Consider the following 23,715-nt stretch of genomic DNA (forward strand, 5'->3'; position numbering starts at 1 on the left):
GAGGCGAGCAAGGGAGTCGAGAGGGGTATTCCACTACCTCTTGACAGCATCGGAGGCCCGAGCTCTTTGGGACTTTCACGAAATGCGGCAGTGCAGAATTTGAAAGCAGCCTGAGAGTACGTGAATTTTAAACAGTGCACAGTGGGTGAGCACTAATGCGAAGACAATAATTTACATCTATATTTGCACTTTACTCTGCACCAGCGTTATCTTTCTCTCATACTGCATGTTGGGTAATGAAGGAATTTGGGACTACGAAAGCAGTCTACCTTTAAATTTTGAAACCACATGGTGTCACTAAACCCCAACCTCCAATGATTAAGGCCAATCGGCTGAAACGCGTCTGGACATTAATTCCATTTGCCGCTTTGTATCCAATAAAGAGCACTGTTCCTCTGATGCTTTGAGCCTTGGCATCTTTTGTGTGTTGTGAACGTCAGTTGCAGGACACTCCGTTCCTGCTACGCCGAGGCCGCCCTGTCAGGGTCGGGGGCCCCTCAGCACGGAGAAATTTGGTATGGATTGATTTCTGGGGCATGACCCGCCCGCCTCACACCAAGATGAAACTATGGCATTACCGGCATTTAAGAGGCGAGCAAGGGAGTCGAGAGGGGTATTCCACTACCTCTTGACAGCATCGGAGGCCCGAGCTCTTTGGGACTTTCACGAAATGCGGCAGTGCAGAATTTGAAAGCAGCCTGAGAGTACGTGAATTTTAAACAGTGCACAGTGGGTGAGCACTAATGCGAAGACAATAATTTACATCTATATTTGCACTTTACTCTGCACCGGCGTTATCTTTCTCTCATACTGCATGTTGGGTAATGAAGGAATTTGGGACTACGAAAGCAGTCTACCTTTAAATTTTGAAACCACATGGTGTCACTAAACCCCAACCTCCAATGATTAAGGCCAATCGGCTGAAACGCGTCTGGACATTAATTCCATTTGCCGCTTTGTATCCAATAAAGAGCACTGTTCCTCTGATGCTTTGAGCCTTGGCATCTTTTGTGTGTTGTGAACGTCAGTTGCAGGACACTCCGTTCCTGCTACGCCGAGGCCGCCCTGTCAGGGTCGGGGGCCCCTCAGCACGGAGAAATTTGGTATGGATATATATATATATATATATATATTATATATATATACATATATTATCTACTGGCGGTCGCCAGTAGATAGTTATAGTTAGGACCGAGTTTCCATAGGAAATCTGAAAATTCTATTTTGAATAACTTTGGTGCCGGTTGACGAATCCTCGCGAAATTTCCAAAACTAATGGGGTGCTCCGTTCAGCTCCTACCCTGAAAGTCTCGGGGTGATTCGTCAAGCGGGGGCCGAGAAAAAAGGGGGGTCCCAAAACGCGTTTTCTCCATGCATTTTTCCATAGGACCTTTAGTCAAAGGTACAGCCCGAACGGCTGAACAGAATTACTTGAAATTTTTCAGAGAGGTAGTCCTCAGGTCAGGGAAGTGCCTTTTGCAGGTCTGGTGTCAATCTGTTCAGTAGTTCCTGAGAAAATAGCATTTAAAAGCATATAAATATCTATAAGCGCGCACCGTGCGCGCACCGTGTGAGCACCCTAACGTGCGTGAGCGTAATTCTGATTGGTGGTTACATGTTAGTCAACGTTCGAATCGGTCGAAATCAGGAAGTGTCGTCCGCTATTTTGTTTGTTTTCAGTGTGAGAGTGAAAAAGGAAGGTGGCGAACGTGAAAAGGGGGCAGGGTAGAGAGTTCCTGACCCCCTAGCCTTTGTCAGGGGGTCCCTGAAGGACCCCGAAGGCAGAAAAAATGTTTTTAATTTTTAAAAAAAATAATCGAGGGGGTGCGTGCGGTGAAAACCAAAAAAAAAATCAGTGATCTCATTTGAGATGTCATCAGTGATGTCATCAGTGATGTCACTGACCATGTCATAAGTGATGTAATATGTGACGTCATCAGCAGTGCATTGTGGGGGCGCAAGTTATAGTTAGCTGAACTAACTATAACAGGGGAATTTCTAGGGTTTTGTACGAGTGAAATGTCCAGCTAACTCTAACGCCCCTGAAACCTATGGTTTTTTCAGTGAATTTCTAAGGTTTTTTAAATGCCAATTCCTAACTATAACGCCCCTGAAACCTTTGGTTTTTTCAGTGAATTTCAAAGGTTTTTTAAATGCCAATTCCTAACTAGAACGTGCATGAAACCTATGGTTTTTCAGTGAATTTCAAAGGTTTTTTAAATGCTAATTCCTATCTTGAACTTATCTCTGAAGATATCATGTTTAATGATTTTGATTGGATTTCTATATTTTTCAAATTCAGTGTGTCAATTTCATTAATTATGTTTTTTTTAAAATACTTTTTTATCACCATTTTTTAAACTTATTTTTTCAATTAATTCTTTTAAAAATTAAAAAATATTATTTGAATTTAATGGGTTTTTCAAACATATTTTTTTATATTTTTCAAAATATTTTTTTAACTATATGTTCAAAACTTTATTTTATATATTTTTTTCCATGTTTTTGGATCCGCGCGCCCTATGCGCACCGTTCTCGATCCCTACACGGTAGCATCCGCGCATGGTATGTGTTGGGTACGTGTTTAGTGCGCGATTGCAAAGCGACTGGTACGCGACTCCCAGCCTACACGCGACACGTTCGATGTATGTAATGTGACGTTTACGCGCTTTCGCGATGCGTCATATGCGTCTATGATGCGGTAGGTGCGCGGATCCCGCAAAATATTTAACATTTGAAAAAACATATATATGTATTTCATGTGAATATTAATTGAAGACAAACTCTAAACTAGTCTTAAAACTAATATATTTTTACATCTAATCCTATAATTTTTTTTAATTCAATTTCGCCAATCCGCGCTGGGTGCGTGCTGCGTAAGCGCAGGGTGTGCGGATCCCATGTGACCTGCAAAAAAAGAGATTTGATTGGTTCTTTACACTTCCTGTTCTAACATTTGAAAGACCTCACCCAATTCAATCATTCTTCTTTGACCTTCTTTGGAGGAGCATCTCTTTGCGGACAAGAAGATTTTTTAGACTAAGTTTACACTTAGCTCTAACTTTTTTCAACTAAAAATGGCTTCAGGGCAGCAGGCATCAACTGCATCTCCTCATACATCTGAGGATGAATTTTTGGAGGAGTTACCACGCAAAGAACGTTTTTCTTCAGTTGTGTGGAAATGTTTTACTTTTCCCGAGGGGCAGAATAAGACCAATGCCACCTTGGTCACATGCAAGATTTGCAAAAGAGTGCTGTCGCGATGGGATCCTAACAAGAAATACTCGTGCGGCACGGCAAGTATGATGACACCTGAGGACCCTTCATCAGAACAATCTTGCACGACAAGAGTGCAGACGGATGAGAAACACTCCTGCTCCTGCGCCTTCCACCTCATCACAGCCGAGCACTTCAAGAGTGCATCCATCAGCCCAAAACTTGGACATCCGTCCTCAATTTCAATATTTAAAAGTGCTCTGCACTAAGTGCAATGCGACTTTGTGCTACGGTGAGCAGTCGATCGATCTGATCTGCCGCCGGCAAGAAAGTCACATTTGCTAGTTTTTTTTGTAGGTTTTTTTTTGTTCCCTGAAGTTCATTGTTTGGTTCCTCTTGTTTTGTTTTTTGTTTTTTGTTTTTTTCCAGAAGAACCAAAAAAATCACAAAATTGTTAGAAAAACCAAAAAAAAAAATATAAAAGAAGAAAGAAGAAAAAAAAAAGTTCTTGTAAGAACTATGGGGCATATTAACAAGCCAGGCGATAAAGTTATCGCCGCTTTATCGGCAGAAAACTGCCGCTAAAACGGCGATAATGGGCTTGATAATATGCTCTATGGAATTCCAATTGAAGCCCATGTTAAATGTGAAGGACTTCTAACATGGGCTTCAATTGGAATTCCATAGAGCATATTATCAAGCCCATTATCGCCGTTTTAGTGGCAGTTTTCTGCTGCTAAAGCGGCGATAATTTTATCGCCTGGCTTGTTAATATGCCCCTAACTTTCCTATAGAACCCAAATCAATCAAGGATATCTGTGTCATGTGCTGTTTGTCTTTGTGCAGGAAGACACACCTTCCTGCACAAAAACAATGAGAAAATGCATTTTTCTCATTCAATGTATGCTGAACATTTCAGCATGCATTGAAGATATAGAAATGTGGAGAAATGAAAACAATTCTCCTTGATGTGCTTTCCTACACCAATTTTAGAATGGAGCAGCATTCACACACATATCAAGATTTATGATTTCTGATAAATCTAGACATGTGTCTTGTTCTATGAGTATTCAGTGCAATCATGCACAACAACACTTATAGAACACCCTTTCAACGCAAAGTGGTGTGCATAATGAGGTTTTATTTACATGGAGTATACAAAGTACACAGCGTTGATTAATTATTAATTGGTAAATAATTTTTATTAATTGGTAATTAATTTGTATTAATTGTTTAATTGATAATTATGTTAATTGTATTAATTTATTATTTATAGCGGGTTGTGGGTTTATAGGGGAATATGGTGGTAATTTAATTGTAAATAATTAATTATTGAAATAATTTTTGTATATTGATAATTAATTTATTATTAATTAATTATTAATTGGTATTAATTGTATTTATTATTTTTTGTTATTGAAAATTAATTGGTTGTTAATTAATTAATAATAGGTAATTAATTAAAAAACTAAATTATTGGTATTTATAATTAATTAATTATTAAATATTCTGTGATTGGTAATTAATTTTAATACTTTTTTGGTATTAATAATTAATTTATTTTTAAGAAAATATGAAATTATTATTTTCCCTACTATTTCACTCACTGGAGTGGGAATAGTAATTTTTACCCCTACGCTATCCAACGCTTTCCCTACTATCGCACTCACTGGAGTGGGAATAATAAATTTTACCCTCCCGCTATCCAACGCTTTCCCTACTGTTGCACTCTCTGGAGTGGGAATAGTAATTTTTACCCCTACGCTATCCAACGCTTTCCCTACTGTTGCACTCTTTGGAGTGGGAATAGTAATTTTTACCCCTACGCCATCTGACGTTTTCCCTACTGTTGCACTCACTGGAGTGGGAATAGTAAATTTTGCCCTCCCGCTATCCAACGCTTTCCCTACTGTTGCACTCTCTGCAGTGGGAATAGTAATTTTTACCCCTACGCTATCCAACGCTTTCCCTACTGTTGCACTCTCTGGAGTGGGAATAGTCATTTTTACCCCTTCGCTATCCAACGCTTTCCCTACTGTTGCACTCTCTGGAGTGGGAATAGTAATTTTTACCCCTACTCTATCCAATGCTTTCCCTACTGTTGCACTCTTTGGAGTGGGAATAGTAATTTTTACCCCTACGCTATCCAACGCTTCCCCTACTGTTGCACTCTCTGGAGTGGGAATAGTAATTTTTACTAAGCCTGGGCAAAGCACTACGCTACGCTCGCGTAGTTTGCGTAGTTTGCGCTACTTCGCACTACGCGAATTGCACGTAGCACAGTGCGAACACGGGTAGCGTAGTGTCCATGTGCAAAGGCCTGGCTCAGTGCATGAATACTTAGGCATTGACTGAATGATTAGAGTACTGCAAAGAGAGTGTCTTGGTGAATTTATAAGTGTTTGGGTTTTAGCACAGTGAATGGATTAGTACATGGTGCTGAATGGGTCACTAGAGGACTGCAAAGGGAGTGACAGGGTGTTTCCTGGAAGTGTATGGATACTGACTAGGGAATTGAAGGTGTGAAAGATAAGTGTCTAGGTGGTTAGAAGACTGCATGCATAGTGGATAGGGGTTTGAAGCAGTCCATGTGCTAAGGCCTGGCTCAGTGCATGAATACTTAGGCACTGACTGAATGATTAGAGTACAGCAAGGAGAGTGCCTGGGTGAATGTATAAGTGGTTGGCTTTTGGCACAGTGAATGGATTAGTACTTGGTACTGAATGGGCCACTAGAGGAGTGCAAAGGGAGTGGACAGGGTGTTTCCTGGAAGTGTATGGATACTGACTAGGGAATTGAAGGTGTGAAAGACAAGTGTATAGTATGTTAGAAGACTGCATGCATACTGCATAGACATTTGAAGCAGTCTATGTGGTAATGTATGGTTCACAACATAAGTACTTAGAAACTGACTAAATCATCAGACTACTTCTAGGACAGTGCCTGGGTAAAACTTTTAAATTTTCAGTTCTGGCACAGTGAAGAGAATAGTACATGGTACTGCACCTTAGTGTCAAACCCTGACTCATTTTATCAATGCATAAGCAAAGACTAGCTTCTAATGCTACTAAAACTTGACAACATGACCGGTTTTAAAAGAGTTATCTGTCAGAAAATACACAATGTTACCCAATCCTTCTCTCACAGTGGTTCCCAAATGCACACACACTCACAGTGTGATTCTAGACAAGCACCACTATCCCTAGGAGTTTACCACAACTCATTCACTACAGTGGAAGTGGTAAGGAAAAAGCACACACTCTACATATTTCAGGACTGCACTTTAGTGTCAATGCCGGACTCATTTAATCAAAGCATAAGCCATAACTGTCTTCTAATGCTACTAAAACTTGACAACATGACAGGTTTTAAAACAGTTATCTGTCAGCAAATACACGATGTTACCAAATGCTTCTCTCACAGTGGTTCCCAAATGCACACAGACTCACAGTGTGATTCTAGACAAGCAACACTATCCCTAGCAGCTTACCAAAACTCATTCACTACTGTGCAAGGGGTAAGGAGACTACACACAATCTACATATTTCAGGACTGCACTTTTGTGTCAAACCCTGACTCATTTAATCAAAGCATAAGCAAAAACTGCCTTCTAATGCTACTAAAACTTGACAACAAGACAGGTTTTAAAACAGGTATCTGTCAGCAAATACACGATGTTACCAAATACTTCTCTCACAGTGGTTCCCAAATGCACACAGACTCACAGTGTGACTCTAGACAAGCAACACTATCCCTAGCAGCTTACCAAAACTCATTCACTACTGTGCAAGGGGTAAGGAGACTACACACAATCTACATATTAAAGTGCAGCACATTAGTGTCAAAGCATGACTTATTTTATCAATGCATAACCAAAGACTGGCTTCTAATGCTACTAAAACTAGACAACATGGCATGTTTTAAAACAGTTATCTGTCAGCAAATACACGATGTTACCAAATGCTTCTCTCACAGTGGTTCCCAAATGCACACAGACTCACTATGTGATTCTAAACAACAACCACTATCCCTAGGAGTTTACCAAAACTCATTCACTACTGTGGAAGTGGTAAGGGAACTGCACACAATGTACATATTTCAGGACTACACTTTTGTGTCAAACCCTGACTCATTTTATCAATGCATAAGCAAAAACTGGCTTCTAATGCTACTAAAACTTGACAACAAGACATGTTTTAAAACAGTGATCTGTCAGCAAATACACAATATTACCACATACTTCTCTCACAGTGGTTCCCAAATGCACACAGACTCACAGTGTGATTCTAGACAAGCAACACTATCCCTAGCAGCTTACCAAAACTCATTCACTACTGTGCAAGAGGTAAGGAGACTACACACAATCTACATATTAAAGTACAGCACATTAGTGTCAAAGCATGACTTATTTTATCAATGCATAAGCAAAGACTGTCTTCTAATGCTACTAAAACTTGACAACATGACAGGTTTTAAAACAGTTATCTGTCAGCAAATACACGATGTTACCAAATGCTTCTCTCACAGTGGTTCCCAAATGAACATACACGCACTGTGTGATTCTAGACAAACAACACTATCCCTTGCACTATACCAAAACACATTTCTTCATATAGAAGGAGTACTACATTTTAGTATAGAAACATAACTTATTTCACAAATTCATAAACAATGACTGGTTTCTAATTCTACCAAAATATAAAAACAGCACAGTTATCTGTCTGCAAACACATGAAAAACACAAATGCTTATCACAGAATGGTTTCTACATGCACACACACTGTCAATAAGATTGTAGAGAAAAAAAGTACTCCCTACACTTTAGCAGGAGAAATACACTAGTCTGATTAAAATCAAAATAGTCTACATACATCCCCTCACAATTAAATAACTCACCTTTTTGTAGATTAAGAAGTATGTCAGTCACACACCAGATTTCCTTTTACAGAATCTCTGCACTGTGCACCTCTCAGCAAAAACAAAGAATGGAAAAGCTTCCCTTTCATTTTCCACACATATACATGTAAACATCAAATCACAATCCTTCACACATAAATTCAAAAGCAAACACACATTTCTATTGGTTAAACATTTCAACCCTTTCCAAATGAAGTACATTTCAACCCTTCCCCCAATCTGCCTTCTGCCTGTTACCATAGAAACAGGTCATGGAACACTGCACTGAGCACACAGGTCACAAGTTCAGCACACAATGTTGCTAAACAAGACAGCAAGTGTGCTTGACTTTTCAACATATCAGCTTATCATATATAATGTTCCTTACAAACTGTTTTTGTTAACCAAGAAGAATCATGCCTTTAACAAACAGAAATATACACCCTACCTTTCAGTGTAGAAAGTTGTAATACAACCAATGATTTCTTGTCTTTTTTAAAAAAAAAATTCCTTGGATCCGCGCACCCAACGCGAGAGAATCCATGCACCCAACGCGATAGGATGCGCGCACCCTGCGCGCATTTCGCCGTTTTTTATTTAAAAAAAGGGGGCCCCAGGGGGTCCTTCTGGGACCCCCTAAGCACCTCTAGAGGGTCAGAGTATTTCCACTCTGCCCCCTTTATATGTTTTACACACTTATTCCCCTTGCTTCTTCAGCCTCGCTTCTACTGAGGTAGAAAATGGCCGCCAACAGTTCCTGGTTTCGAATGTAGACAGACACTCGATAGCCAATTAGCATTCAGCGCGCGATCGGGAGGGTGCGTGCTCGGTTCGGGGAGGGTGCGCTTACGGTGCGGGTAGGGTCCGCGGACCTTCCCCGGCCATAGATATATATGTACATTTAACTCTAATTTTATCAGGAACTACTGAACGGAATCACACCATTTATGCAAAAGGCACGAGTCTGAACTGAGGACTACCTCTTTGCCAAATTTGGTGTCATTCCGTTCAGCGGTTCAGGCTGTAGCTGCGACAACAGATCCTATGGAAAATTTCATGGGGAAAACGCGTTTTAGGACCCCCATTTTTTCTCGGCCCCCGCTTGACAAATCACCACAAAACTTTCAGGGTAGGAGAGGTGCGAAGTGGAGATGACCAAAAGTTTGGAAAATTTCGCGAGGATTCATCAACCGGCGCCTGACTTATTGGGAATAGAATGTTGTGGATTTCCTATGGAAAATAGGTCCTAACTATGACTATCTACTACTGGCGACTGTAGCTAATATATATACATATATATACATATATATATATAAATATATATATATGTATATATATATATATATATATATATATATATATATATATATATATATATATATATATATATATATTCATATATACATAAATCCTACTATCAATTATTTGAGCTCCTTAAAAAGAAGTACACTGACTCCTGCTGAGCTGGTTTCAGGCTTTTTATTCATATGGGTATATACTGGCAAAGAGGCGCACTTCCCAATGTGTTTCCGCTCGTGAGAGCCTTGATCATTGGACAGTCTCTCTGTTTGTTTGAAATTGACAACGTGTCTATAGCGCCGGTTGTATTTCCCCTACAGAGTGCACACTTATGAACAATTAGTAAATTTTCAGATGTGGTAAATAGCATATTTTCAATTGTCCAATTCAATACCAAAACTTCTACCATCCATTTTTAATCCATACTGTTCCCAATGCCATTTTTTCTAGGGTGCCCCAACTGCACATACCTCTTTTACACCGCGTCAGAAGGCAAAAACTTGGAGTGGAGTATGAAAATACTACGCGGAGCCCCCCCTAGCAGTCAATGACCACGAAGTGACTATTTTCCTGCAAAGGGGAGGAAGGTAGCAGTATTCACTGCGGAGGGGATCACGTGTGGACTCACCTTATCTTGTTATCTTGGAACCGGCTGCTGTGGATGGTGTGCTGCCCGAGAGCTAACATGATGTTGGGATGCCATTGTACGCCGAAAAAGCTAATTACTTAATTGGCCTTCCTCCCGGAGTAGGCGTACCGTTCTGCAGCAGCTCAAAGCATTTCGTCCAGTGGAATTGGTGACACTGTATCCTTAAAAGTGGGATGGGGTCGCGTCATCTCCTCGATGGGAGTGGCGGCAGTAACATTCAGGAGGACCCCAGGCGAGAACAACTCTTTGTGGAACTGGCACTGAGGAAAGCTTAATGAAGCTGAAACGCGTCTGCATTTATGTTTCACAGCCCCATGGACTTTGCTGTTTGATTTGGTGAGAATTAAAACCACAAAGTGAATCACCCTTGCTGTGTCAGACCTTTTCTATTGTGAGGGGGTTATTGGCTTCAATGTTTCGAACAGTACGCTTTCACTGTTCACGGCACGCCCTTCCGTTCAGGTGCACCGCGTCAGAAGGCAAAAAATTGGAGTGGAGTATGAAAATACTACGCGGAGCCCCCCCTAGCAGTCAATGACCACGAAGTGACTATTTTCCTGCAAAGGGGAGGAAGGTAGCAGTATTCACTGCGGAGGGGATCACGTGTGGACTCACCTTATCTTGTCATCTTGGAACCGGCTGCTGTGGATGGTGTGCTGCCCGAGAGCTAACATGATGTTGGGACGCCATTGTACGCCGAAAAAGCTAATTACTTAATTGGCCTTCCTCCCGGTGTAGGCGTACCGTTCTGCAGCAGCTCAAAGCATTTCGTCCAGTGGAATTGGTGACACTGTATCCTTAAAAGTGGGATGGGGTCGCGTCATCTCCTCGATGGGAGTGGCGGCAGTAACATTCAGGATGACCCCAGGCGAGAACAACTCTTTGTGGAACTGGCACTGAGGAAAGCTTAATGAAGCTGAAACGGGTCTGCATTTATGTTTCACAGCCCCATGGACTTTGCTGATTGATTTGGTGAGAATTAAAACCACAAAGTGAATCACCCTTGCTGTGTCGGACCTTTTCTATTGTGAGGGGGTTATTGGCTTCAATATATATATATATATATATATATTACCTACTGGCGGTCGCCAGTAGGTAGTTATAGTTAGGACCACGTTTCCATAGGAAATCCGCAACATTCTATTTTGAATAACTTTGGCGCCGGTCGACGAATCCTCGCGAATATTTCAAAATAGGTGGGGCGCTACGCTCCGCTCCTTCCCTGAAAGTCTCGGGGGGATTCGTCAAGCGGGGGCTGAGATAAAAGGGGGGTCCCAAAACGCGTTTTTCCCATGCATTTTTCCATAGGACCTTTAGACACAGCTACAGCCCGAACGGCTGAACAGAATTACTAGAAATTTGGCAGAGAGGTAGTCCTCAGGTCAAGGAAGTGCCTTTTGTAGGTTTGGTGTAAATCTGTTCAGTAGATTCTGAGAAAATAGCCTTTAAATCAATATATATATATCTGAGCCAGCTTACGGTGCGCTTACGGTACGCTTACCGTACGCGTACGGTGGCGTGCGCGAGCGCGATTCTGATTGGCTCTTAGATCTTAGTAAACATTCGAATCGGTCGAAACCAGGAAGCGGCGGCCGCCATTTCGTGTGTTTCACTCAGAAAAAAAAGAGTGATAACAAGAAAAGGGGGCAAGGAGGAGAGTTACAGACCCCCTTACATTTGTAAGGGGGTCAAAGAAGGACAGAAAAGTACAAAGAAAACATTTATTGATTTAAAAAAAAAATCACGGGGTACGCGTACGGTAAGCGTACGGTAGAAAAAAAAAAGAAAAAAAGAAATGAAAATCAGATTTAAGTGTTTAGATATTAGGGGGCTCTAAAAAGAGCTGTTGTGTTTATTAAGTGATTTTTTAGTGGTACCTACACGTAAGTACCGATGCAGAGTCTAAGGTTCAAGAGGAAGACTCTGTTCCCTTCATCATTGAAGTGTACACCATCTCCTCTATAAATGTCTTGCATGTCATAACGCAAGTTGTTGTGGTAAATGGAACCCATACCATAGTCACGGAGGAAAGCAGAAACAGATTTGTTGACGTGCTTTCTTGCTTTGTCAATCTGCGGACAGAAATGATTGGACCAGTTCCATTTTTGCCTTTGGCATATGTTAGAAAACACAAAGGCAGTTTTAGGGAAAAGTGAAAACAGTTGTGCAAAGGTCTCCTTCATAAGCATTTCCAGACCTACCCCAGTCAAAGTGCCTAGGTCATTGCCACCACAGTGCACTATTATGAGGTCAGGGTGTTGGATGTGCATGAAGGATTTCACCAATGGCATCAATTGGTGCCACTTTAACCCTCTCTGACCAATCCATTTAATGTCTACATTTGGCAAAGCAAGGTCTCTCACCATATCTGTTTTCTCTGCATACTTTTCACTCCAGAAGACATAGCTGTGCCCTACAATCCACACTGTGAACATCTTCAAAGGAGAACTGGATGCACTCAGGAGGTGTCTTTCAGTAGAATGGCAATATGAAAAGAAAGACAGTTTGGAAATGGAGGCATACATATTTTTTTCAAAAAAAAAAGAACTGATTGGCTGTTTCATACCATTCTAGAATAAAAACTAGGCTGTATGTGTAAATTAATAGAAGCATGTTTTGTATTGGTACAGAAAAATGTGTTACCAAAGAACAGTACTATGGATTTGCTGTTAGGTTTGAAAAGTCAAGCACTCTTGCTCTTTGGAATTGAAACATTGTTTGGCGAACTTCTGACCTGACTCCACACAGCAGTGTTCCATGAGCTGTTGCTATGGTAGCAGGCAGAAGTCAAGTTGGGGGAAGGGTACTAGGCAGAAGTCAAGTTGGGGGAAGGGTACTTTTGGAAAAGGGTTGGTTTTCAACCAATAGAAATATGTGATTACATTTGAAAAAAAGGGGCAAGCACTGAGATTTGAAACTAACATGTATATGTGTGGAAAAAGAGAGGGAAAGTTTGCCATTATCTGGTTCTGCTGAGAGGAGAGAGGTGTAGAGAACAGAGATCCTGGCTCTGATAATCTGCTGTTTGAGTGCCACATTTCTTTCACAACTAACTAATTTTAAAGGTGAGTTTAGAGTCTGAGAGGGGATGTATATGGTAAATTAAGAAATGAATAATAGAAATGCAATTCTTTTTGTTGAAGTTGTGTTTATTATTTTCTGTTTTGAGAGAAATTTAAATGTGAGGAACATGTAAAATAATATGGACTATGTTTTCACAATAAATTAAGGTGTACTGGTATAATAAAAGAATAGTTTAAGGGTTTGAGGTTGGACTCAGTAATGCAAATACATTCAGCATCACTAAGGCTGGTATCCCTTGCTGGAGTGTAGGCAGACACCCAGGTTACAAATGATGCTGGTCTGAAAAAGCAGTTTGGACATGTGCTTTGTAAAAAATCTGAAAAGTGGATTCATAATGTGTCAGTCTGTAAAAGTGTTTATCACTTGCCAAAAAAAAGAGCAGTAAGTGTGCTTTCAAATTGGCAAAGAAATTTCGTTTTGTGACTAATGTGAAAACATGACTCTGTGTGCAAATAGGAATTACAGGCAGAGATTTATTGCGTATTGCTCTGGTGATTTCACAGTTGCATTAGATGGAAAGGGGGAGACATTTTTTGGTGCAGAAGCAGACTCTTAGCACACAGGTAGCTGCTTACCATGTGGAATCATGCACAGTATTCACAAGCGAGTGGGGTTTGAGGTTTCAGTCAGTAATGCAAATACATTCAGCATCACTAAGGCTGGTTGCCCTTGCTGGAGTGTAGGCAGACACCCAGGTTACAAATGATGCTGGTCTGAAAAAGCAGTTTGGACATGTGCTTTGTAAAAAATCTGAAAAGTGGATTCATAATGTGTCAGTCTGTAAAAGTGTTTATTACTTGCCAAAAAAAAGAGCAGTAAGTGTGCTTTCAAATTGGCAAAGAAATTTCGTTTTGTGACTAATGTGAAAACATGACTCTGTGTGCAAATAGGAATTACAGGCAGAGATTTATTGCGTATTGCTCTGGTGATTTCACAGTTGCATTAGAAGGAAAGGGGGAGCCTTTTTTTGGTGCAGAAGCTGACTCTTAGCACACAGGTAGCTGCTTATCATGTGGAATCATGCACAGAATTCACAAGCGGGTGGGGTTTGAGGTTTCAGTCAGTAATGCAAATACATTCAGCATCACTAAGGCTGGTTGCCCTTGCTGGAGTGTAGGCAGACACCCAGGTTACAAATGATGCTGGTCTGAAAAAGCAGTTTGGACATGTGCTTTGTAAAAAATCTGAAAAGTGGATTCATAATGTGTCAGTCTGTAAAAGTGTTTATCACTTGCCAAAAAAAAGAGCAGTAAGTGTGCTTTCAAATTGGCAAAGAAATTTTGTTTTGTGACTAATGTGAAAACATGACTCTGTGTGCAAATAGGAATTACAGGCAGAGATTTATTGCGTATTGCTCTGGTGATTTCACAGTTGCATTAGATGGAAAGGGGGAGACATTTTTTGGTGCAGAAGCAGACTCTTAGCACACAGGTAGCTGCTTACCATGTGGAATCATGCACAGTATTCACAAGCGAGTGGGGTTTGAGGTTTCAGTCAGTAATGCAAATACATTCAGCATCACTAAGGCTGGTTGCCCTTGCTGGAGTGTAGGCAGACACCCAGGTTACAAATGATGCTGGTCTGAAAAAGCAGTTTGGACATGTGCTTTGTAAAAAATCTGAAAAGTGGATTCATAATGTGTCAGTCTGTAAAAGTGTTTATCACTTGCCAAAAAAAAGAGCAGTAAGTGTGCTTTCAAATTGGCAAAGAAATTTTGTTTAGTGACTAATGTGAAAACATGACTCTGTGTGCAAATAGGAATTACAGGCATAGATTTATTGCGTATTGCTCTGGTGATTTCACAGTTGCATTAGATGGAAAGGGGGAGACATTTTTTGGTGCAGAAGCAGACTCTTAGCACACAGGTAGCTGCTTACCATGTGGAATCATGCACAGTATTCACAAGCGAGTGGGGTTTGAGGTTTCAGTCAGTAATGCAAATACATTCAGCATCACTAAGGCTGGTTGCCCTTGCTGGAGTGTAGGCAGACACCCAGGTTACAAATGATGCTGGTCTGAAAAAGCAGTTTGGACATGTGCTTTGTAAAAAATCTGAAAAGTGGATTCATAATGTGTCAGTCTGTAAAAGTGTTTATCACTTGCCAAAAAAAAGAGCAGTAAGTGTGCTTTCAAATTGGCAAAGAAATTTCGTTTTGTGACTAATGTGAAAACATGACTCTGTGTGCAAATAGGAATTACAGGCATAGATTTATTGCGTATTGCTCTGGTGATTTCGCAGTTGCATTAGATGGAAAGGGGGAGACATTTTTTGGTGCAGAAGCAGACTCTTAGCACACAGGTAGCTGCTTACCATGTGGAATCATGCACAGTATTCACAAGCGAGTGGGGTTTGAGGTTTCAGTCAGTAATGCAAATACATTCAGCATCACTAAGGCTGGTTGCCCTTGCTGGAGTGTAGGCAGACACCCAGGTTACAAATGATGCTGGTCTGAAAAAGCAGTTTGGACATGTGCTTTGTAAAAAATCTGAAAAGTGGATTCATAATGTGTCAGTCTGTAAAAGTGTTTATCACTTGCCAAAAAAAAGAGCAGTAAGTGTGCTTTCAAATTGGCAAAGAAATTTCGTTTTGTGACTAATGTGAAAACATGACTCTGTGTGCAAATAGGAATTACAGGCAGAGATTTATTGCGTATTGCTCTGGTGATTTCACAGTTGCATTAGAAGGAAAGGGGGAGCCTTTTTTTGGTGCAGAAGCTGACTCTTAGCACACAGGTAGCTGCTTACCATGTGGAATCATGCACAGTATTCACAAGCGAGTGGGGTTTGAGGTTTCAGTCAGTAATGCAAATACATTCAGCATCACTAAGGCTGGTTGCCCTTGCTGGAGTGTAGGCAGACACCCAGGTTACAAATGATGCTGGTCTGAAAAAGCAGTTTGGACATGTGCTTTGTAAAAAATCTGAAAAGTGGATTCATAATGTGTCAGTCTGTAAAAGTGTTTATCACTTGCCAAAAAAAAGAGCAGTAAGTGTGCTTTCAAATTGGCAAAGAAATTTCGTTTTGTGACTAATGTGAAAACATGACTCTGTGTGCAAATAGGAATTACAGGCAGAGATTTATTGCGTATTGCTCTGGTGATTTCACAGTTGCATTAGATGGAAAGGGGGAGACATTTTTTGGTGCAGAAGCAGACTCTTAGCACACAGGTAGCTGCTTACCATGTGGAATCATGCACAGTATTCACAAGCGAGTGGGGTTTGAGGTTTCAGTCAGTAATGCAAATACATTCAGCATCACTAAGGCTGGTTGCCCTTGCTGGAGTGTAGGCAGACACCCAGGTTACAAATGATGCTGGTCTGAAAAAGCAGTTTGGACATGTGCTTTGTAAAAAATCTGAAAAGTGGATTCATAATGTGTCAGTCTGTAAAAGTGTTTATCACTTGCCAAAAAAAAGAGCAGTAAGTGTGCTTTCAAATTGGCAAAGAAATTTCGTTTTGTGACTAATGTGAAAACAAATGTAGTAATATATTTAAATAAAATAAAGGAATTTTTTTTTAGTTTTTTTCAGGTATTGCTGAAGAGCAGTGAACAAAATTTAAGATGCCTACAAAATCCAGAGTAAAAAAAGAGCAGAAAAAAAACCTATATTTGAAGACAACTGGAGGACCTAAGTTAGTTGAAGATGCTCATGTTGGGAAGAAGAAAAAATCTTCTGGTAAGCAAACAAAAGATTTTCTAAGGAACATATTCAAAAAAAGGAAAAATGTACAAAATGTCTGTACTGGAAAGAATGATTTGAATCGAAAAGGACAGGAAAAAATTGAGAATTTAGTTAATGCAAATATACCTTCTGCAACTAAAAAGATAAACTTAAACAGAAAAACAGCGTTTAAAGAGATACGTAGAAAAATGTTTCAGAGGAGAGTTATGTCCAATTTGATAAAGGATGTGAAGAAATATAAGCAAAAGGCAAAGTTTTATAAGAGAAAAAAAGAAATTGAAGCCATTGCAGCAAAGGCATTAGAATTAAAAAGGAAACTATTCATTTTAATTTTGAATAGGATGCGTACATTAGACAAAATGGTTAATGTACTGAAATCACATAGCAAAAGGAAAAGAGTAGTGAACAGAACAAACTTTTGTAAAGTGTTTTTAGGAAAATGGATGCATAGTTCAAGTAGTGAACCTTTTTTTAATGAAGAGAGTTATTTTCAAAGTAATAGTTTGCTGCATGCAGTTGACACCAGAGATCGTGCTTATGAAGTGAAAAATGGTTGCATAATGGAGAAGGAGATAATGGTTCCAAGAGATGAGGTACAAGTGATGGCGGATGAGGCTATGGGGAGACGTCCTAAAGCCCCAGTGTACACTTGGAATTGTAGTAGTATTTGCACTGTGCGTCAGGAATCTATTGATAAATTTCGTGGGTTTCTAAGAGAATATAGCAAAAAAAGTGTGAAACAGAAGATTAAGGTGCTTCAAAGTCTAGATCCATGCAGAGTGAGAGAGAATACTGGTTTGCAGGGTCATTCTCTGGCTTGTCTATCTAGAAAAGTGTGTAATAGTGTTTTCCATCATTTTAGGATGCTGGCTGTTCATCATACTGAAATGAGAAAGTTTGTGAGACGGTTGTATTTTGCTAAAAGTCCAGCAATAAAGTTAGATGAATTGAATAGGGCTCTGTTCCGTGGAACGGTATCAGATGTAGAGAAGGTTGTTGATGAAATTCAGTTTTGTTACTTTGGTCCTGAACAAAACAGTGCAGAGAAGGACACAGTAAATGAGGAAGAAGTGGAAGAAAATGTAGAACCCTCTGTAAGTAAGACATTTAATGATCACATAACAAAATTTGCAATAATCTCTAATGAAAGACCAAATATAACTTGTATTTGTTGCCGCAGAACTCATTATAGAAAACAAACCAGGTATGTTGATCTCTACAGAAAGAGTGAAAATGAAGATAATTATAAGTGGAAGGATTTTGCCACCTATATATTTCTTGAAAATTGTTTTGAATTGGGTGAAGTTCAGCGTATTTGTAAATACTGTTACAACAAGTTAGAGGAAAATAGAATGCCGACCAGAGCTGTACATAATAATTTAGAATTGGATGCTATTCCTGCTGAACTTTCTGAATTAAATACATATGAGTCTATACTCATTCAATGTGTTCATCCGTTCCAGACCATAGTACGTATGGAGCCCAAAACTGGTAAATTACCTCCTTCAGATTTACTGAGAGGTTTAAAAGGTAGAGTGGTGTATTTGCCCTTGGATTTGAAAAATAATATGGAAACTATTGATGCGGATACTTTGGAAACTGAACCATTAATTATTCTGGTTAATGGTGTACCTACAAAGAATAAGAAGATTTGGCAGGAGCTGGTAGATGTACGGAAAGTACAAAGAGCAAATTTGTATTTGAAAAGGAATAACAAATGGTATGAATCTATTTATATAGAAGAAGAAGAAGAAGAAGAAGATTTACAAGAAGACACAGAAACACCAACTGGACAAATTGAAAAAGTGGACAAGTCAAAGGAAGAAGAAATTTATGAACATTTTAGCATACATCCTCTTCATTCAAAAGAAGTTATGGGAGACAATATTGATCTATTTCAGATGAAGAAAGCAAAAGGAACTTCCGTGAGTGTATGGGAGGAGAGCTTGGAAGCTCGATGTTTTCCCCAGCTGTTTCCTAAAGGAAAAGGAGGACGATACGATGAACGTCCGGAACAGATTCCAGCTTCTGAGTATCGGACTACAAGACTATATGCTGAAGATCCCAGATTTCGACAAAGTATTCCTTATTTGTTCCATCTTTTATTTGAAAGCGACTTGTCTGCACTGTCTTATGCAGTAAATCACATTTTAAAAAGTGGAGTACATTTACAAAATGTGTCTGCTAAGGATTTTATGGAGAAAGTGCAGCACCGAGATGATCATTTGGAAACACAACTGATCAATCTGATGGCTTGTCAGCGTGGGACAAATGAATATTGGTACCGACGCCATGGTGAATTAAAATGCATGTTACGGAATTTAGGAACACCAACATGGTTCCTTACCCTAAGCTGTGCTGAGTACGCTTGGGATGATTTACTGGATTTTCTACGAGAGGCAAATTCAAACATTAAAAACATTGAATACAAAACAGCAGGAGAACTGTGCTCATTGGATCCGGTTAATGTTTGCAGATATTTCAATCATAGATTTGAGTCTATGATGTCCTTCATCTGCAATAAAAAAAATCCACCTCTAGGAGAAGTAGTGGATTTCTTTTGGAGAAAAGAGTACCAGGCAAGAGGTGCTCCTCATATTCATATGCTGTTGTGGATCAAGGATGCCCCAAAGTTTGGAACAGATACTGATGAAGCAGTGTTATCTTACATTGAAGAATATGCAACATGTGCTATACCAAAAAGCACAGAAGAGAAAAAGTTAAAGGAGCAAGTTTTACGTTTCCAAAGTCATCGGTGTGGAAAATACTGTCGACGGAAATACAAGAGCAAAGATAAATACTACACTAAATGTCGATTTGGATTTCCTAGACCTGTTCTTTCAAATGGAAGAGTTAACAGTTTTATGTCAGCTGTGAGACATACTATCACAAGAAAATCACCTAAGAATACCTACAACCTTAAAAGAAAAGAAGAATCAAAAAATATAAATGACTACAACCCAGTGATTTTATCCATGTGGAACGCTAACATGGATATACAGTATGTAGCTGACAATTCCATTGCTGTTGCTCGATATGTAACGTCTTACATTACGAAATCAGAAAAAACAGAATTGAAGGAAATGTGGGAAGAGATTTCTCACGAGAAAACTGTCAGTAAGAAGCTGTACAGTTTCAGTTTGAAGATGTTATCGCATCGAGAAATTGGATCCTACGAATGTTCAGATAGGTTATCTTCTGCAAGTCTCTACTCGAAATCAAGAAGAATAATTTGGTCAAGTTTAGGCCTTGCAGCAATGAGAAATCGGGTACTGAAATCTGTTGGAGAAATTGAATATTTGGCCGAGAATGACCCAGAAAGTACAGATATTTTGAAATCAAACATGTTGGATACATATTACCTAAAGAGAAGTCATCATCTGGAGAACATGTGTCTCTATGAAGTGCTGCAGAACTACATTTATTCACGGAAAGCCGCAGAAGACATCAACAATGGAAAATATAAAGTTATTGGTGAGGAAGGATGTTTGGTGAAGCAAACAAAAGGAAGTTTGATAAATCACCGGAAGCTGAGTTGCGACACTACTGAAAAAAAGGAATTTTACTACTTGGCTCTTTTACAGCTGTTTAAACCATGGCGTACAGAGGATGAACTACTGGGAGAATTTCAAAGCTATGAAGATTCATTTAATGCTTGCAAAGACAGCATACAATGCAGAACATTCACAACTTATCTGCAAATGTTAAATGAAGAAATTGAACAGGAAACTACAATTGCAGCAGAAATAGCTAGAGACAGTTCTCAGGACAGCCAAAGTTCAGGAACACTCAGTCAAGATCCCCTAGGACAACCAATCGTTGAAAATGAAGCATCAATAGCCATGAATGAAGTGGAAACAGCTATGAATCAAGCTCAAGAAGAATTTATAGACGTACAAAATTTAGAAAGACAACTGAATCAAGAGCAGCAACAAATTTATGAAGAGATCAGAAACAAAATTGATCACGGATTTCTACATGAAAAAAAAGAGTGCCCATGCACATCATTTCATCCAATCAGGATGTATGTAAGCGGACAAGCTGGAACTGGAAAAAGTTTCCTTATAAAAGTCATCAGAAGCTACCTACAGCAAAAAACGGATTCTACTTTGTCTTGTGTGGTTACTGCTCCAACTGGGTTAGCAGCATATAACATAAAAGGAATCACTTTACATCGTTTGCTAATGTTACCAGTGGAGCATGAGAACAAAATACAATACAACAAGCTAACTGGAGAAGCATGCTTGGAAGTTTCAAGAGTATTGAAGAAGATGCAAGTTCTCATTATTGATGAGGTGAGCATGGTATCGAACTTAATGCTTGCCTTTGTGCATTTAAGAATGCAGCAAATTCTGAAGTCAGACTATGACGTGTTATTTGGAGGAAAACACGTCATAGTTTTTGGAGATCTTTTGCAACTTACTCCAGTTAAAGGACAACCAGTGTTTATTACTGTGACACATGAAGACACGAAGAAGTCATTGGGAAGCATCGGTAATGCAAATATTTGGTCCTTCTTTGAGTACAAGGAACTTACAACTAATATGAGGCAAGCAAACGATGAAGAATATGGAAGTATTCTGAAAGATATCAGGATTGGACTACTCACAGAAGCTGGCAAAAAAGCATTACAGACTCGGCTGCTACATAATTTATTTCCAAAGGAAGAAAAAGTTGCAGAGAAGATATACAAGAACATTGCAGAAAACAAAAGTGTCATCTGCTTAATGCCAACTCTACGTGAATGCTCAATATTCAATGAGGAGCTTTTGAAATTGGAAAAGGAAGATATCAGGAAATTGGAAGCAGTGGACAAAATTGAGGATGGAAGAATTACTGTCACATTAACAGGCACACTGAAAAATAAATTGGATTCACTAGAGAAGAAGATTTCCAAAACAGCTGGATTAGAAAAAAATCTATATGTTTGCATGAACTGTAGAGTATTTTTAAGGAGAAATTTGGATGTTGAAAAAGGTTTAGTTAATGGAGCTATGGGAACAGTTGTGGGTTTTATTAATTATCAGAAAAAAGATGGAATTGAATGTTTAAAAATAAAATGTGATCAGATAGAAGAAGTTAAAGATATTTGTCGTTGTACAGTTCGTTTCATGCTTGTGAAAGACTTATATGTACGTAGGAAGCAGTTTCCGTTTTCTCTAGCATATGCTGTAACTATTCACAAGTCTCAAGGATTGACTGTAGATTGTGCATTTGTGAACATTGGTTCAACTGTGTTCAAAGAAGGTATGGCATATGTTGCTTTGTCACGAGTGAAAACATTATCAGGTTTATTCATGATAGACTTTGATGATTCAAAAGTTAGTGCTGATACAAACTGTGTAAAGGAGTATAATAGATTAAGAAGAAGCTATGCTCCTCATTTAGGTCAGTATCCTGTGTTGGAGAAACGTGTAGTTTCTCGTAAAAGGAGAAATGAGAATATCTGTAATGAAGATGTAGAGAGGAGGAAAAAAAAGAGGAGTGATGTAATTGCAAGCAAAAAGAATAAGGAAAATGAAGAACAGGTTGTAGGATGTTATTCTGAAAATAGCTCTGGTGTCAACTGCTACGCTAATGTAGTGCTGAATGTTGCATTTTATCTGGAAAGTTTGCAAGAGCAGATAATAGTAAATCAGGGAAAAAGATTCTGTACTGTGCTGAGTCTCCTTTTTGAAAAGCTGAGTAATGATAAAACTCAAATAGAAAGTGCTACTGAAATTAGAAAAGTTTTAGGTGTATGTTCAGGACGAACACAGTTTTCTCAAAATGTACAGCAAGACGCACAGGAATTCTTGATTTATTTTCTTCAGGTACTGGAAGAAGAAGGGGTTAACATTGAAAATGTATTTGGTCTCTCTTATAAATGGGAACATAGTTGTGAAAACTGTTATAATATATGTGGCTCTAATGTTGATTCTGAAAGGTTTTTTTATTTAACATTGCCAGAGAGTAAAACAGTCCCTTTTGCTAAATTAGTTAAAGATGCTAATCATAGCATGCAATGCAGTGAGTGTAAATCTGACATGTTTTCAACATTAATTTTAAAGGAATACAGACAGTATGTAATTTTAATGATGCAACGATGTAGAGCAGATAGTTCAAAATTGGATACTTTAATAAAGAAGTTTACAGGACAGCAATTATCAATTTCAGGAAAAACTTTTGTAATAGTTGCAATAATTTTCCATGATGGACCTACTGTAACTTCTGGTCATTACACAGTTTATCTTAAATGTGAAAAAGGCTGGACACTGTGTAATGATTCCCAATTGATTTTTAAGCAACGTTTGCCTTTTGATTTAGCAAATTCCTATCTAATCTTCCTGAAACCTAAATTTTAGAGAGATTTGACAACATCTGGAGAAAACAATTTTACCATTTTATTGGATTACCATTTGGAATTTACAAATAAAAAGATTTAACAAATTATCATTTGGCCTAATGGAAAGGTAACCAATTGTAATGTGGAATTTTTCCATTTTTTAAGGAAACTTTGGAAAACCAAAAATTTAGAAAAAATCGGTAACATCTGCACAATTTAAATTTTGGAATGTTATTGGATTGCCATTGGAAATTTTTTCAAAAAAGATTTTTAAAATTACTATTTGGCCATGCGGAAAAGTAAACAATTCTATTGTGGACTTATTTAATTATTAATTAATCTTTCGGAAACCAAAATGTTACAGAGAAACGGTGACATCTGTACAATTTAAACTTTTGTTTTTTATTGGATTACCATTGGAAATTAAACAAAAAAAGAATTTTAAAATTACTATTTGGCCTAAAGGAAATGGAACCAGATGTATTGTGGAGTTATTTGACATATATTATTGTGATTATACTTCTGAAACAAAAATATCAGACGGTATTTTAAAGAAATAAGTAT

The 23,715-nt window shown here is 38.9% G+C and overlaps 1 protein-coding gene across 2 annotated transcripts in view; it reads left to right on the forward strand.

Moving 5' to 3' along the window:
- The window catches only part of SH2D4B (SH2 domain containing 4B), a 1,373,617-nt gene that overhangs the window by 803,389 nt on the left and 546,513 nt on the right, over positions 1–23,715 (forward strand). Inside the window, exon 6 of one of the 2 annotated variants that reach the window (XM_085608516.1) lies at positions 20,583–20,618. In XM_085608516.1, the coding sequence (XP_085464642.1) occupies positions 20,583–20,618 (36 nt within the window). Of the gene's footprint in view, positions 1–12,634; positions 12,654–20,582; positions 20,619–23,715 lie in introns of both variants that reach the window. The other variant, XM_085608523.1, reaches the window with a different exon arrangement.

This window comes from Triturus cristatus, chromosome 1_2 (genome assembly GCF_964204655.1).
Source record: "Triturus cristatus chromosome 1_2, aTriCri1.1, whole genome shotgun sequence".
NCBI classification, from domain to species: Eukaryota; Metazoa; Chordata; class Amphibia; order Caudata; family Salamandridae; genus Triturus; species Triturus cristatus.